Below are 16,557 nucleotides of genomic sequence, written 5' to 3'. Positions count from 1 at the left end.
CGTCCTGCAATGTAAACAACAAACCTTTGATGGCTCAGAAGGTGTTGCTTGTGGCTTTTGATGTTAGGCTGACAGTTTAAAAGAGACCTTTGAGGCCTTTACGTTTCAGGTGTGTTGCCGTAGAGGCAACATACATATCCCTGCTGGAAGAGGCATCTGGCATTGCTCAACATAAACTTCTCAAGCCAGGATGATAGACACTGAGGACCAATTCACCGAATCCAGCAAGAAGGCTAAAATGTGAGGTGGATGGCATGGAGCCTGAGCTTGGTCATGCAAGGATATTTTCATTATAAAAGCAGTGATTGCCTTACTCATGGTCAAACAACTTGGATTTGCTACGCATGCTGCCGTTTGGCTTTTACTATTTGGAAACCAACCAGCAGCTGAAAGTTGTTGTTGTGTCACTGTAAAATCTTTGAGTCTAGGCACATTCACAAACTCAGAGGGCAAAAATGTTTGGCAATTCTTCACGACACTCCGGAAGGTTTTTGCAGGGATTGCTTACTTGAAAGGACCATGTCGTGCTGGTGCAAAGCTAGCAAGCCAAGAAAGCTAGTTCACTGGCCTAGAATTGTCCTCCCTGGTGTAGCACCCATGAACGGGCTGAGAGGGAAAGCATTTCCAATATGAAATCCATCATGTGGCTTATGAGGCGTTCCAGTTCCTCACAGAACTGTCACATTAATGGTTCTGAGAACATAATTTCTTTTTAGTTCCCATAAACTCATCAGTGAATCACCTCAGTTTCCCCCAAGAAAATGGAAAAGGGGGATAATGGGACACCCCTTAATTGCCCACTTGGTTCAAAGCCTGCTTCCATTTTAAGGTTTATTTATTTCTCCTAAATCCAAAGCACAGCAAATTAATGGGTTGTTACCTCAGGATAACTATCTGTGTAAACAAGACATGCAGTGCAAAGGAAAATTAGGAACAAAATTAAGGGTCCCAAGGCTCCTTCTATTTTGTGATTAATGCGAGTCACTGGTGTGATTTAGATGTTTCACATTTGAACTGACTGGCTTTTTTTTAACTGTTCTTGAAATGAAATGAAACATATATTTTTTAATACGATGGAGCAAACTAAAATAAAATAAAACATCCTCTCCGCTGCAATTCAAACAGGCCATTTTCCAAAACATCTTCCTGGTCCATGCAGGCTGTTAGCTGAAGAGTAATTTAAGGGCATCTGGTGGAATCTTTGAACTTCTGCCACTCTCATATCTTGCCAAAATGTCTGTATTCAAAGAACATATCCCGGTCGTTATTTTTTTTATATTACAGTTGATCTTTATTATTATTATTATTATTATTATTCCACAGTCAGCTTGCTATGGTGTCATCCCCTTACTGGCTACTTAATTAAGATCAGTCATGTTTCTCATTAGGTCTCAGCAGCAGCCCAGCAGATGCAGCCCACACAGACGATACAGCCGCCTCAGCCCACTGGGGGGCGCCGAAGGAGAGTGGTGGACGAAGACCCAGATGAGAGGCGGCGGAAATTTCTGGAACGAAACCGAGCAGCTGCCACACGCTGCAGACAGAAGAGGAAGGTCTGGGTGATGTCACTGGAAAAGAAAGCAGAGGAACTCACCCAGACAAACATGCAACTTCAGGTGCGGGCTGCTGTCTAGGACATGCCTAGGACACAGAGAGGCACTGTTTGCCTCGTGGGTCACTGCTGCAGCAGCAAGACCTTCTTGACTTAAACTGGTGCTGCTACACTTTAGGCTACTAGCGCAAACACAGAGAATCTGAACAATATCTATCTATCTATCTATCTATCTATCTATCTATCTATCTATCTATCTACCATCTATCTATCTGTCATCTACACACACACACACACACACACACACACACACACAGAAAGAAAGAAAGAAATATTAACCAAGAAGAGTGTCAAGATTTGGAAGCCAGTAGAAATTGGAGTTCTTGGTAAAGTCCAGAAATAAACAGAAAATTGCAAGAATTCGGGCCAGAAGAAAAATGGATTTCAAATATATATTCACAGGGTTTTATTTGTGTGATGAAGAGTTCAAATAGGAATCAATCCCAGTATAGTAGGCAACAGAGTGTACCTGTTTGAAGGCAAACAGACTTGGTTCACTCTGACCTGTGAATCTCTGCTGACGAAGAATTGTTGAAACAGGGCCTTGTCCTGATTTTTTACTGGAATTTATTTTTATTTGCCTACTATACTGGGATTGATTCCTATTTGAACTCTTCATCACACAAATATATTGTGAAGATATATTTGAGATCCATTTTTCTTCTGGCCCGAGTTCTTGCAATTTTCTGTTTATTTCAAGATTTGGAAGCCGGCTCACATATAAAGACATTCTGAGCAAACAGTGTGAAACAACACCTTTTGTTCATTGCATCTTTGTTCAGGTATGGAATGGATGTTTAAAGACAGTAAGTAATAGATGAGGTGATGTGCAGAGAGATAGGAAGCCTTTCTCCTCTAGCCTGAGCCATTTTCCTTCGTACTACCAGGCAGCAAAAGGGAACGAATGACCTCCACCCTCCATTTTAAGTAGAGAGCCATGGATCTGAAGTAGACTAAACTCTGCACTGATCATTTTTCTCACCGCAGACGGTGACACCTTAAGACAACCATGCGTACTAATAGCAAATTCATTCGCAGGGTGCCAGTCCTTATGTAGCCAAAATGGCACCGCCCACATACAAGAGAGGGACTCGGGAAGATTGGGTGAACCCAGAAGGATAAGGGGAGGACGACGACTGTAAGGTGGGCAGGGGATACCAAAAGAGTTCAGTGAGGACTGTGCACAATCAATGGGCACAGATTGAGAAATTCTTGCATGCAAGCCATATCAGAATGAATGCACTCATTATAAGATGATAATATACAAAGGATAATTTCCAGGTGGGCCCCCCCCCCAATCTCTGCTTCCTTGTCTTCTATATCATGCTGGTCGATCGTGGGATGTTCCTGGTCGATTTGGGTTGATCAAGGGATCCTGATGCCCCCCCCCAACCTCAATAACTTTGATGAAGGTTCCCCCCCCCAAAAAAAAAAACTCAACAACTTTGGCTCATCCTCCCTTAAAAAAAGCTCAACTGCCAGTTTTTTATAGTGGGAATAGACTGCAGTCTCTTGGAAGTAGTTGGACGTGCCTGTTCTATATGGTCCCAGTTCCACTATAGTACAATGTAATCTAGACAATGTAATCTACACATTGTAAATCAATGTGCTGCAGCTCAGTATGAAAGAGAAAAGATAAAAATTCACAGGATTTCTTACTAATGAAGATGCATTTGATAGTCAGAAATGTTCTGCTGAAGTTAAAATAAATTGTTTTATTTTAAAGAAAAGGTGAAGCAGACAATCTATCTCTTAAATTTATTGACACCAATTGGGATCAATGCATACCAAATGGCAGTAGTTTGGTGACAAGCCTAACCTTTTACTGTATATAATATAAAAACTGGTCGTTTCTACCAAATTAATATGATTTCCTGCTTGCAAAAAGCGATGAGTGAATTAAAATTCAACTGTAAGCATGTATTTAATGCTACATCATATGTATGCATGTGTAAGCTAGAGACAAGCACGTCCGATTCGCAACAGTCTTTTCTGAATTGGATGGATATAGTCTGTATGGATTACGGGGATGATTTTCGTCACAGCAGTCATTTCTGCGCCTTATTTCCATCTCTGATTCATTCCGTCTGACCTTGCTAGCCTAGCCAATACTGCAGAAGAGATAAATTTTTCAGGCAAGCCAATAGAGTCATTGTAGTTCTCTTTTTAAAACAGTTACGAGTTTAAGTTTTGATAACATTTTTTGCTCCTTGAATGGAAGAACCCCTTCTGTGAACACAATTCTTCTTCTGTAAACAGAAGCTTCTTCCATTTACAGAGCAAAACATGAGGCTCCAATCCATTTATTTGTAGCTACAATGAAAAATAATTGCATGAAGATTCAAACTGTATGCAAGCCTACTATGTTTATTAAAATGAAAAGCATGCAAAGCCGTCTCCTCTTAAGATGTATATATTTAATAAAGTAAAAAATCTCTTATCTCCTTCTAGAATGAGGTTTCCATGTTGAAAAACGAGGTAGCACAGCTGAAACAGTTATTGTTAACACACAAAGACTGTCCAATAACAGCCATGCAGAAAGAATCGCAAGGATACCTAAGTAAGTAGGTAACATATTTTATATTATCATAGGTTAAGTACTAATGATGCGTTTCTTTTTTGACCTAACCTCTCAATTTCTAAACAGTCTCCTTCAACCACCTTTAGGAATGGCATGAAGTTAGCATGGAGGAAAAGCACCTGCGGTGAAGCATACTAGCAACCAATGCTTAAAATGGCCTGGTTTGCACGCAATGTTAAACCAAGGTTAAATAGCTGGGAGCAACAAACCGCAAACCCAAGTTCGTGTGTTGCTGTGAAGCCAAACTATGAGGCCCTGTTCCTATGTAACAGCTAACAGCAAGTCGAGGCTTGGGATTTGTTGCTCCCAGCGCAGAGCACGGAAGAAGCAAAGTTGGGACTTTTGAGCACTTCTTGTTTGCATGAAATCTAAGTGAAATATAAAGTATGGTTTAACATCATATGCAAGCTGGACCGGTGTCACCGTTCAGACTTAGAGCAGCCTCATTACTAAAATATACATGGTAGAGGCATCTCAAATGTCCAGTAAGAATGTCCAGTAATGCCTAGCTCTGTTGCTCTGATTCTGGGCATTGCACCTTCCATATACAATCCTATATCTGTCTATTCAGAGCCCCAATGCACTTGGGAGTAAGTGGATATAGGATTGCAGTCTAAACCATAAGTTTACTGTTATTTTATTTATTTGCTTTCTTGTTCAATCTATTGGCTGTCATTCAGTTCAAGTCTTCAAGGGCAGGGTACAATTTAGAATGATAAATACAATTTTAAAAAAATACCATATAGGACATTGAAAGGACAGGAACAGCTAGAGATGCAGGGGGAAAAAAATTTGAGACTGGGGGGAAAGCATCAAAGATGGCGCCAATATACATGGCAATGCTGTACCCCTTCAGGCTGCAGCAGAAGGCTTACGTAGTTGGAATTGCCCTCCAAAAATGAAAGAGATCAAGCCACCTCAAACACTTCTTGCATGGTTTTATTAATTTCTTTGCTTCTCTGTATGCTATTGAAAAGCTATCGCTTCTCTGTATGCTATTGAAAAGCGTAGAATACCTGAAGTGGTCCTGATTGGAACTAAAACATAGCCTCAGTTGTGCACCTAGCAATATGGATTATGAGCACAACAAACCTGTGTTTGCAAACATGGATGCCATACTGGTATACTTATTTGAGAGCTCGGCTGTGCTGCCAGTTGGGTGTGCATATGGCGGCAAACCTAGGCTTGTTGCTATCTGAGGTGTCCCTCAGTTGTAGTTTAGTGCAAATAAGGTCGGAATAAAGCCCTAAACACGTCAGGCCCCAGATACCTGAAAGAGCACTTCCTTCCTTACAGCACCTCACAGGTGCTAAGATTGGTGGAAAGAGCCCTTTTGGTTATTCCGCTGCCCACCGAAGCTCTGGCGATGGCAGCCTCAGAGGGGGCATTCTCTGTGGCAGCCCCTAAGCTGAGATGTGTCTGGCACCTTCATTGTACAGATTTGGACGAATGCTGAGGATACACCTGTTCGCCTTGGCTTTTGGTACCCAAGACATCTATTTTTAGGACCCATGTTATTTTTGTAATTTGAAGTTGTTCTTAACATGTTGTGTTTTAATATTCTTGCTGTGTTTTAATTGTTGGGACCTTTGTGGGAAGGGCAGGTAATAAACTGTAATCATGCTGCTGCTACTACTACTATCGTACTACTCAGTGTTGCTCCAGCTCATTACTTCTCTTCACCTGGGGAGTGAGGATCTCCCCAGAGACAGCAGCATCCATAAATTCCTAGGGCCAGAGAAGGCTCCAGAACCAGCCCTACCATTAGGCAAAGTGAAGCAGCCACCTCAGGCAGCAGATGCCAGAAGTCAGGGAGACACGAGATAGATCTACCCTGATCTGGAAAACGCTATTGAAAAGCGTAGTATACCTCTCAATGCAATTTTACATTGATGACAGATCGCTGCTCCACAGCTCCCTCTGGTGTCACATTTTCATAACACATTTTTAACGTTTTAATTAACCACTGTAGATCAGTCCACAGTGAGGTGCTAGTGGACAGAGTTTTGTATACCACACAACTTTGCCCTTTGTGGAAGTAAGATTCAGCTGCTGGCTGGACTGGGGAGGGAATGCCATCTTATCCTTTTGCCCAGGCTGCCTAATGCCTCAGGGAGCAGTGGCTTCCTGCAATACTCATACTACCAGATTCCCATGTATCTTTGGGGATTCAAGGAATCTGGGACTAGCACTGCCTTCCTTTCCCAGCTTCACCTCGTTCAGAGCCCCATTAAAGTGCTTGCAAAGGAGACAAGGCAGCCTGGAGAGGAGAGGCCACATACTCAGTATTTTGCTGGAGCAGTTCTGACTTCATGAAGATGATACGTCAGTACATGCAAGTAGCACGGTGATGATTTACTGTGGACACCGAGGCATCATTATATAAATTTCCAGTGCAATCCTACAGTTGTGAGTTCAGTGGGTCTTACTCGTGTGTGTGTGTGTGTGTGTGTGTGTGTGTGTGTGTGTGTAGAGGATTGCAGCCTCAAAATGCTTAAGGCTTAAGACAGATATGTACTTTCATAATAATCATCATCATAATATGCCCTAATCTGCTGCCTGTTTAGCAGCATTGTAATATTCTGCAAAAAGTGGGACAAATGGAAAGCTAGTGGAGGAGAAAGTGAGGTCCGTCTACCCATGTCGACTTGAGCCTTCATTTGTTCCTTTCTCAGGTCCTGAAAGCAGTCCTCCTTCAAGTCCTCCGGTCCCTGCCTGCTCCCAGCAACAAGTCATCCAGCATAACACCATCACAACTTCATCAACGGTCAGCGACGTCGTCGGAAGCTCCACCCTCAGTCAGCTCACAAGCCACAGAACAGATATGAATCCCATCCTTTAAAACCTGTCGGTCAGGAACTGCTATGAAAAAGTGATAGGGAAATATCAGATTTCCTTTCTGGTTTAAAGGCATTTCCCCGCCCTCAAAGTTATATCAGATCTGGAGGACTCTTCAGCCCCCAAGAGACTATGAGTTCCAATTTTATAGTTTATAAAATGTCTTTTATACTTAGTAATAATAAAGGGAGTTATGCAATGACTATGCTATCAGCTTGGGGAATGCTTTGGTGCTTTCTCTGGTTTTTACTGGTACCAGTTGTTTGTTTGTATTCTTTGTTTGTTTGTTATGTTTAAACCAAACTGTTCCTGTACATAATGATGTTCCTTCTCACCACTGCAAACTGTTACAGCGGAAACGTGTTAAAGGGCCACTTGTTAGCCAAAACAAAGCTTGAGAAGCATTAAGCAGCCACACACTGGCAACTAGGCATAATTGGACTATAAATACATGAAAAAGTCTGGTTGATAGCATAATATGTTTCTTTCTTTCTTTCTTTCTTTCTTTCTTTCTTTCTTTCTTTCCTATAGCACCAGGCTCTAAAACACATCCATAGCTTTGCATATCCATGTTCCGTTTTGAAAAATGTTTCCATTCTTTACATAGATTTTACTCAAAAATGCAAATTATGGCAATGCGCCCAACTGGTCCTGCTCTCCATCTTGTCTCCCTTTGTCCAACCTGTTTATCATCTGTAATTCTCCATGCATAGAATTTCACTTGGGATTTCAGTGTGTTGTGGCACCAAGTTTCAATCCTACAGAATGTTTGGCTCTTCCCCCACCCCCCCTTTCCCTTTATTTTGGTAAAATCCGGTTTCCTTAGCCTGCTTGTTTCCAGATGAATGTTTGAAAACATGTGGGTGGTCCGTTCTGTCACTTTCTTAACATTCTCTCATCCAGAAGTCCAAAACCTCTAGCCTACCACCACGATGCCATTGAAATGATTTTTGAGCTTCCACTGTGTTTTCTGTCCCTGTCCTTCCCTCTGCATCTTCCGTTTCTATTCACAATAGTTTAAGCAAACTATTGTCCTCCTTTTTAAGCATCTTTATTGTGCTTAATACTAACTCTGCAATCCTATATATACCCAACTTAGAAGTATATCTCGTTGAGTTCAGTGGGGCGTTCTCTCAGGCAAGTGGGTATAGGATCGCAGACTAAAGTTCTTATTCCTATTTCTTGCTACTTGCACAATTTTCTGACAGTATTCAAGAAACCGTAATGCCTCCAGGCCCACCAGCCATTTACCCAGAAACAGCTGCTTGGTCACTGTTTTCAATAGCCACTTATCCACAGCTGCACTGGCTTTTGCTTTGTCAAAAAAAAAAAAAGAGGGGGGGAACCCACAAGGGGAGGGAAAAAACCCTCCTCATACATTTTATGATCCTGATTTAGTGTTTTTAATAAATAGTAAAAGTTAAAAGCAGTTTAACCACAGGTGAAGTCTGCTTGTAAGTCATCAGTGCTCGGGAAACTCTTGTAAGATTTTTGTTGTAAAAATTCATGGCATAAGAGGAGGGCAGATCTCATTATGTCACTCGCAGTTTTCTGTTGCGTTGCCAGTCAATAAAGAGCAAAACATATGCCAAAATCCAGGAAACTGGGCGTAGGGATGGGGGAGGAATTTGCACAACGCAGATTCCAAAGCAGAGTCACTGGATCTGATCTGGGTGGATCATGAGCTGGATTGGATCAATGGTCCACTTCAGAATCTGCAGTCTGCCAGATTCCTAGACAAGGCATTCCAAGGGAAACAGTATGGGAAAAGTACAGTTGTCAACTGTTAGATTCAGTATACGGCAGCTTCCCTTGTTCTTAACAAGACTTACTTCCAAGTAAATATGCCTAGGATTACCGTGTAAGATTCTTGTTTTCTTATACACATGAATCCTGAGTCGTTTTACCTACCTAGTCGATGGGAAATTATTCTTGCCATGAATTGGTTTTTCTTAAAAACACATAAGCAACTGAACCCCTCAATGAAAGCTGCATTGCCATATTTCCTTGGGCTAGAATGGATTTCCTTAGGCCAAGGAACTGCCTTAAAACGTCAAAAAGTCTTTAGATTTTCTGTTCGTTGCTTTGAAAATTACACATAGTCCAGATTCACACACAATGAAAATTTCCTCTTTGGTGCATAATGTTCAGCAAGCCTTGCACTTGCACCTCCCCTCCTTTTGCATATGTCAGAGCTGATCAAAGCGTTTGCTTGCCATTTTAAAGTAACCACACTTCCCCATGACATCTGAACTCAGGAAACTGCGCCTGAACTATAATTAGTATGGGTTACAAACAAATCAAACTGCGGTTTCGAATTCTGGTTTGTTCTCAAACCGTGGGCTGAGATCCAAACTAACATGAGCAGACGTCTGGCTTATGTAGTGAGGCTTCTTCATCTTCTCCTACAGCTCCCCACCACCACCACGCCCCCAAAATCTGCTCTGAAGGGTTGAGGAGGAACTTTGGGCAGCAGATTTTTGGGGGTGCATGGGGAATAGAGAGGGAGAAGACAAGCCAGAAGTTCAATTGAGCAAGTGGATTTCCATTGAATGCCACCCATAGTTTAAGCAAACCACAGTAGCCCGAGTTCAGACATCACAACAGAACTGTGGTTAGTTCAAAATCAAAAGCAGGTACTTTCAGTTTCATCCTGGTGTGTGTTAGAGAAGGTAAATGGTAGGGCATGATCCTGAGGTTCATCTATACATGTAATGGGAAACCATGGTTTCCCAGTATGTCTGGACCAAGCTACAGAATACAAATCTCATCATTTTGAATGGCATTACTAAATATATTTAAAATGCCTATATAGCATTTCATATACATTTTGTTCTGAGGCCGACATTAGAGATGTATACTGTGTATACAAAATACACTGGGAGTTTTAAAAGGAAAGGATAAATAGGTGTTATTTTCAAACAGGTAAGAATCGGTTGCTGAAACAACTAGGGAACTTGCCCGCCTGATTTCTAGCAGCTCCCTAGGGCAGAATCAAGATCCCATGCTCCCCCATGATGTTGCAAATGATGCTTTGTATCCTGTGGTAGAGAACTTTATGATGAGCTCACACTAATCCTTGTGTGATCATACGTACTCTTCATTCTACAACTAACTAGACTCAGGTGCATCAAAACAAACTCATCACGTTATGCTCGTAATTACAAGTCTGTCGAAAAAGATAAGTGTGTCATTCTTCATTTCCAGGCTTCGGATAACTCTGACCTATCTTCTCTCTCTTATAGGTAGCCTTGCTTCATAGTATCACATCCACAACCCCTCACATTCACATGAGGAAGTGAAGGCCACTTTCTCCTCTCTCTTTATTTTAACTGTGTTCTACAACTGGAGGCCAATAAATTTATTTCCCCATCCCCTGACTTTCAATTGCAATACTGCTCTGGTGATATCGGCGCCTTAGCCATTTCTCTGAGCATTGACAAAATGGCGGCTAATTATGTCTGCATACAACTGTTGAACTTGGTTCTTATTGCTTTCTATTGATGCTTCCATGGTAGGTTATTGTGAACTCAGCGTTGCAATTTTTGCATCTGCACAACATTGTCCACAACCAACTGCCGTACCACATCCCCCCCCCGGCACTGTTTAATCCAGATTTCCCATTGCTGGAGCAGTTCCAAGAAGTAAAAAAAAAAAAACAGAAGAAATGGTAAAACTCTATCACATGGGTGGACGTCGGGGGGCATATGGTATGGCATTTGAATGAAGATGACATCCTGTGAATGCTGTGAAAATTTGGATGCATGAGATGTTCAGAGTCCACAATAAGATGCCATATAGGAGTGTTCTATCTCACTTTACAAAAATGGAAATGTGTGTGTCTGTGTGTTTGTATGTGTAGGAAATTCCAAGCACTGCTGATTGCAATACTTATCCCAAAGGGCTGTGTTGCAATACACGTTTCTGTGCTACATTGATCTTTTATGCAAGCCATATTTCTATGACGCAACCTGGGGGCAAAAAGCGGTGTGTGTGTGTGTACTTTTCTGGTGTGTTTTATTATGACAACAGGGAGCTTTTACTGCATGCTCATCCATGCATTTTAAGTAAAAGTGTCCCACCCTTTGGCGAGTGGGTGGGAAGAACAGGGGAAAGTTGAGTGGTGGGCCTTCAAAAATTGGTGTATATTTCTCTTCACTAACAAGCTAGCTGCAACTGGTAAAAGCCCTTCTTTGGGGGGCGGGGGGGGGTTTATATTTTTAAGCGATGATATTTTGTGTGCAGTGTGTGTTTTTAAAAGAAGCCTTTTAGTTAGAATCTGCTTTTTAGCCAACAACACTTTTTTCTACAAAAGAAGAAAAGAAAAAAGAAAAAAAGTATATAGTGGATTTATGGAAATTCATTAAGGACCAAAGTTGAAATTTAAAAACAAAACAGGAATCTATTAATTTAGTATTCACATAGAATTTTATAAAGTATTTATTACTAAATGTTATTTTTAACACATTCCATTTAAACAGCATTCTTATATTAGAATATGTTTGTATTTTTCTTAGTTACATTGGGAGTAACCCATCCGGTGATGGCTGCTGCACATTCATGACTCTGAATCTCACACAAGCCTCACGGAAAACCAGAGAATGGCAGCAGCGGTTCTGAGTGGACTACTCCATTAATTTTTGCAATGCACAACTCTCAGTGTATGTATATGTAAATATATATATATATATAAATACAAATATAAATATATATATCTTTGTAGATCTCAAGCAAGAGTTATCCATCCTAGATGGAACCTCTTTTGCTGACGTCTACCACCTGGAAATGTCCAGAATTCAGTATTTTCTTTAAAGCAGCATCTGCTATTTGTAACGACGACAACAAAAGCGTACAAATGTACAGTTGTTTCCACTTTTTGTTGTTGAAGAGGTGCACAGGCCTGCTCAAGGGAAATAACCCATATAACTGGAAAGCTGCCTTTATGAATAGGCTCATTATTAAGCAACTCCAATGGAGAACTTGCCCAACGCTTGCTTCTTTTTCTAATATCGCCTAGTGAGTTGCACTAAAGCTGCCTTATCAGTCCTCCTTGTGTCCCTTCCGAAAACAGCGCTCAGTAGCTTTAAACCACTGAAGCTCCATTGTGTATCAGATAAAAATGTTCTGCCATGTTGCCGGGGTGGCGGAGAGGGGGAAGTAAAGGTCTTGGTTTTTGTACAGATACTCAAACAGTGCCTAGAGAATGGAAACCATTGTAACTAATTAGCATCTCGCGGCATTTCAATTATTTATATTATTTGAAAAGTTGCACTTTAGCTGTCTCCCCCAGCCGAAGTTCTTTCCCCTGTAAGAGGTTGGCCAGTGATATATTTAGATGCTGTAACTGGAGGCATCTCTACCTTTGTCTCTCACTCTAGCTCCAAGAAGGCCTGCTTGGATGACTGAAGTAGGGGAAAAGCTAGTCACTAGTATGATTCAAACCATATCCCAGGGACAGCCAAGATGGCGCCCTCCATGTATAGTTGGACTACAACTGCCATTAGTCATAGCTAGCATTGCCAAAGTCCAGGGATGATGGGAGTTGTAGTCCCAACAACATATGGCAGGCACCACATGGACCACCCCGCCACATACCCTCTTCATCTAAACTTGCTGTTTTCTAATAGCCTGGTATTTAAAAGTACCCTATCTAAATCTGTTTTAAACAACTTCATCTTAGGGTCTTTTCTCCAAAGAGTCTTGGGGGTTTCAGTTTTATGAGGTGCTAGGAACGCTCTGCTAAATATCCCCAGCTCTTCTACAAGAACTACAGTTCCCAGATTAAGCCCATAGTAGGTATATGTCATTGGGCAGGAAAGTGCCACTTTTCCATTGGAATGCTCTTTAAATATTGCCCAAGTTGTTGTAGCAGCAGCTACTTAAGCTACGGTGAGGTGAAGACAACAGTGGTCAGACGTCCATTTTGAATTCCAAACCCACTTAATATCACATCGCCTTGTAGATTAACGGGAGACAGCACCTTTTTAATTTTTTTAAAGTGTGATAACGTAACAGCAAGTATATTTAACGCAATAAAACGTCAAGTAGATTATATTAAAGCCAACCTTTTTTAAAAAAAACTGAAAGATAAAAGGGCGATGTTGTTTTTCTTCCACAACTATTAAAGTGTTCCTACTTTGTTTTCACGTCACTCTACCCGCCCAACCCCCACTGCCCAAATAATACCTACTGCTATATTGATAACTGAGGGGGGAGAAAATGCATATAAACCACATTCTTCAGGAGTAAATATGCATGTGGTCAGAGACTTTCCCTTGCCAGACATACTAAAATCTGTGTATCAATAGAGCACATGTTGGAAGCAGCAATACCTGTGTATCAATATTGGCACACGTTGGAAGAATTAATATGTTTAAGCTGCTTCTGACATTTTTCTATCTCTGTAAGTGACTTACAGGGATTTGCAAGTGGGGGGGGGCTGAGAAGAGCGTAAATTCGAAATGTTAGCATGAGGCTGAGAAAGGAATTCTCCCGAGTGGAAACCTGACCCCTTTCCAAGTTCTCCTTGGATAACAACTGAACATTATGCTCAAGTATGTTTACACAAAATACATAATATGTGGAATGCGCCATCTGCAGAATCTTGTTTCATTGAAACAAACATTTCACATTATGTTTCATGAAGCAGTTCTGTTTGAGAGCATTTTATTACAATCACTGTGTCCAATGGTATTTTCTCCCCAAGTCTGCAGAGCTACAGGTTATTTCCTTGAAGTTGTACAACTAGGGAAATCCTTAAACAAGGGAAGGAAGACCTTCATGGCTGTCTCCAATACCCTCTTGAAAATAATGGACACAACAATAAAATTTTCTGTATTCCCATCCTAACCTGTGTCTCTCAACACCGAATCAGTAGCTGTGGTCAATATCGCCCTGTATATTTCCCTTTTAACCACCCAACACTCTACTTACTGAAAACCAGCTGACACAGGTTTTGACTTTTTTAAAAGAATGCTTTTAAGAAGAGAATAGTAGACAGGGAACCCTACCTCTGCTACCATGGGTGTTTTATTACCGCAGCCTTGAACACAACTTCTGATGGGGCAGAGTCACCATAATGGATTTTGAATATGCTAGATTTCCTTTGCTAGGTAGAGCTCCAATCAAAGGCAGTAAGAATGTAGGACTGGAATCAAAACAATAGCTGTTTCCTTTCTCTGGAGAGCTCCTTTATTTCCCCCATATCTCCAAATTATTCCATTTTAAGCACCGGCGGATCAATGCAAGTTGCTTCTATGAAATATTATTACTCAACTCCATTGATTATATTTTTTTAAAACGAACACTTAGCACCGGGAGAAGCAAGCACTGTGGGGTTTTACAGGGAGGGTAAAGATTCTGTCGCTAGAGCTGGGGCTTAATCCTTTTTTTTTTGTATTATTTACAAAGGTTTTGTGCTTGATCTTATTTTCTGTTTAAACAGCCGCCGCCACCAACCACCTCCCTTGCTGGGAGGAGAGAAATAAAATTGGTACATACCTGTAAATAATGTGCAGTTGCTTTTAATATGTTTAATTTTATCTTACGCTTCTTTTGTCGCATTGTGAACACATTTATTACGAATGGACAGTGAAGTTCATTGAGATTATTCATCTAGATCCAATTTCTACATCTCTTTCTAACGAGGGGAGATTTTGTGCATTTGTACAAATGTTAATAATATCACTGCAATTCCAGTATAATAAAGCACCCAAATGCAATTAAATGCCTGCAGTTTCCACTTTTTATTTCATTCTCTTTAATTTTAACTGGAGGCAGCCCTGTATCAGGAAGTTTTATTTTATTATGTTTTTATATGTGTTGGAAGCTGCCGGGGGTTGCTGGGACAACCCAGCCAGATGGGCGGGATATTATTATTATTATTATTATTATTATTATTATTATTATTATTAGGGAAACTTTTAAAAATTGATCCTTGGGTTGCTTCAATCCAACCTCTTTCTCTGGAACTGACATAACAAGTTCATTCAGTTATTGCATCAAATCCAAGCAGCCTTGCTATCAGACAGTTATCTTCCATACTGTCCTCCCATTTTTTATCTGATTTGTGGGATTGAGAAGAAACCTTGCTGAATCAGACAAAGGCCCATCTAGTCCAGCATCCTCTTTTCACAGTTGGCCGCCAGAAGCCTGCACGTAACAGCACCCTGCCTGAAAGTGTAGGTGGGGTTCCCACGAGCAGGCCCGGCTTGCCCATTGACTCCAGTGGCGCAATGCACCATGGCGCCTGGGCGATCAGGGGGGCGCTGAGGGGCGCCCCAGCAAGTGCGGGAGCTTTGCGGCGGCCTCCCTTTTTCCTCCACCAGCCGCGCCGGGAGAGCAGGGAGGTAAGCGAGCGGAACAGGGGCACTAGGACCCTGTTCCGCTCTGCAGCGCCAGGGTCATCCCTCACCCCGGCGCTGCCTTTCATTGGTAGAGGCGACGCCACATGTCAGCTCCTCTACCAATGAAACGCAGCGCCCTGTTGGCGGGAAGAAACCCCAACGGCCGCATCCTGCACTCACCCAGCTGCGTCTCTGGCCGGCGCGCGGAGCTCGGCAGGCGGGCCACAGAAATGGCCCGCGACACTCGGAGGCGGCCCGGCCGTGAGCAGCTCCTGTCGCGCCTCAGCAGCACCTCTTTTTTCCGGGTTGCTTATCCAGCGGCCTCCGGCACAGCGCGGCCCCGCTGTGAGGTGTGGGGGCCACCGTGAGGCTCCTGCCACCCGGCACGCCAGGTAAGAGTTTTCCTTCTTTTCTTTTCTTTTTAAGAGTGGGGGGGGCGTGCCCAAGGGATCCCTGCACCAGGGCGCCCGAGGACCTTAAGAAGGCCCTGCCCACAAGGCAAGACACAGTGATAACAGCAAGAACCTTTATTGAACTAACAGAGCTAGACAACAGGGGCAAAACAACTGCTTATATACATTTCTGAAGGCCTGAGCCACTCCCAATCCCAACGTGATTGGCTGTCTCAACTCCCAAGCTGCGAATCATGACTCAAATTTTAAGGGCCAATGGCAGAGGCCCAAATTCTGAAATGTTCTGTGATTGGTTAATATGTATCGAATCAGAACACAGGCGCTCAAAATCCTTAGTCCAGACTCAAGCTCAGGAAAATACAGACCACTGAATACTGTACATAACGCTGCCCTTTTGCCATTCCTAGCAACTGGTATTCAGAGGCATAAGGCCTCCATCAGTGGAAAGAGACCATAGCCTGATTCTCCATGAATTTGTGTAAACCTCAGAGAGTAGGACCTAAACCAATTGGTTCAAAATGCAGGGACAGAGGTTTCACCTAAGCCTTAGGAAGAACTTCCAAATGGCTGTGGAGGTTTATAAGCAAAGTTTCAGGGTTGCTACGGTGGTGGATTTTTCCTGCATCACCAGGAAATTGAACTAAATGACCTTTGAGTTCCAACCCAGCTCTATGAATCTTATCTCTCTCACACACACATGCACACACACATGTATATTTGAAGAATTGACCATACTGATATAAGTGTTTGGGAGCCAAGATTCCTTGT

At 42.1% G+C, this 16,557-nt stretch overlaps 1 protein-coding gene across 4 annotated transcripts in view; it reads left to right on the top strand.

Annotated features, from left to right (window-relative positions):
- The window catches only part of CREB5 (cAMP responsive element binding protein 5), a 265,933-nt gene extending 255,226 nt beyond the window's left edge, over positions 1–10,707 (top strand). For 3 of the 4 annotated variants that reach the window (XM_035130003.2, XM_035130002.2, XM_035130006.2), the window contains 3 exons: positions 1,389–1,616; positions 4,064–4,172; positions 6,869–10,707. In XM_035130003.2, coding sequence (XP_034985894.1) covers positions 1,389–1,616; positions 4,064–4,172; positions 6,869–7,035 — 504 coding nt within the window. In that variant the 3' untranslated portion in view covers positions 7,036–10,707. Of the gene's footprint in view, positions 1–1,388; positions 1,617–4,063; positions 4,177–6,868 lie in introns of all 4 variants that reach the window. The other variant, XM_035130004.2, reaches the window with a different exon arrangement.
- The last annotated feature ends 5,850 nt before the right edge of the window (positions 10,708–16,557 follow it).

This window comes from Zootoca vivipara, chromosome 12, assembly GCF_963506605.1.
Source record: "Zootoca vivipara chromosome 12, rZooViv1.1, whole genome shotgun sequence".
Classification (NCBI taxonomy): Eukaryota; Metazoa; Chordata; class Lepidosauria; order Squamata; family Lacertidae; genus Zootoca; species Zootoca vivipara.
The sequence above is the reverse complement of the archived record's forward strand: the minus strand, read 5'-3'. Positions and strand labels throughout refer to the sequence as shown.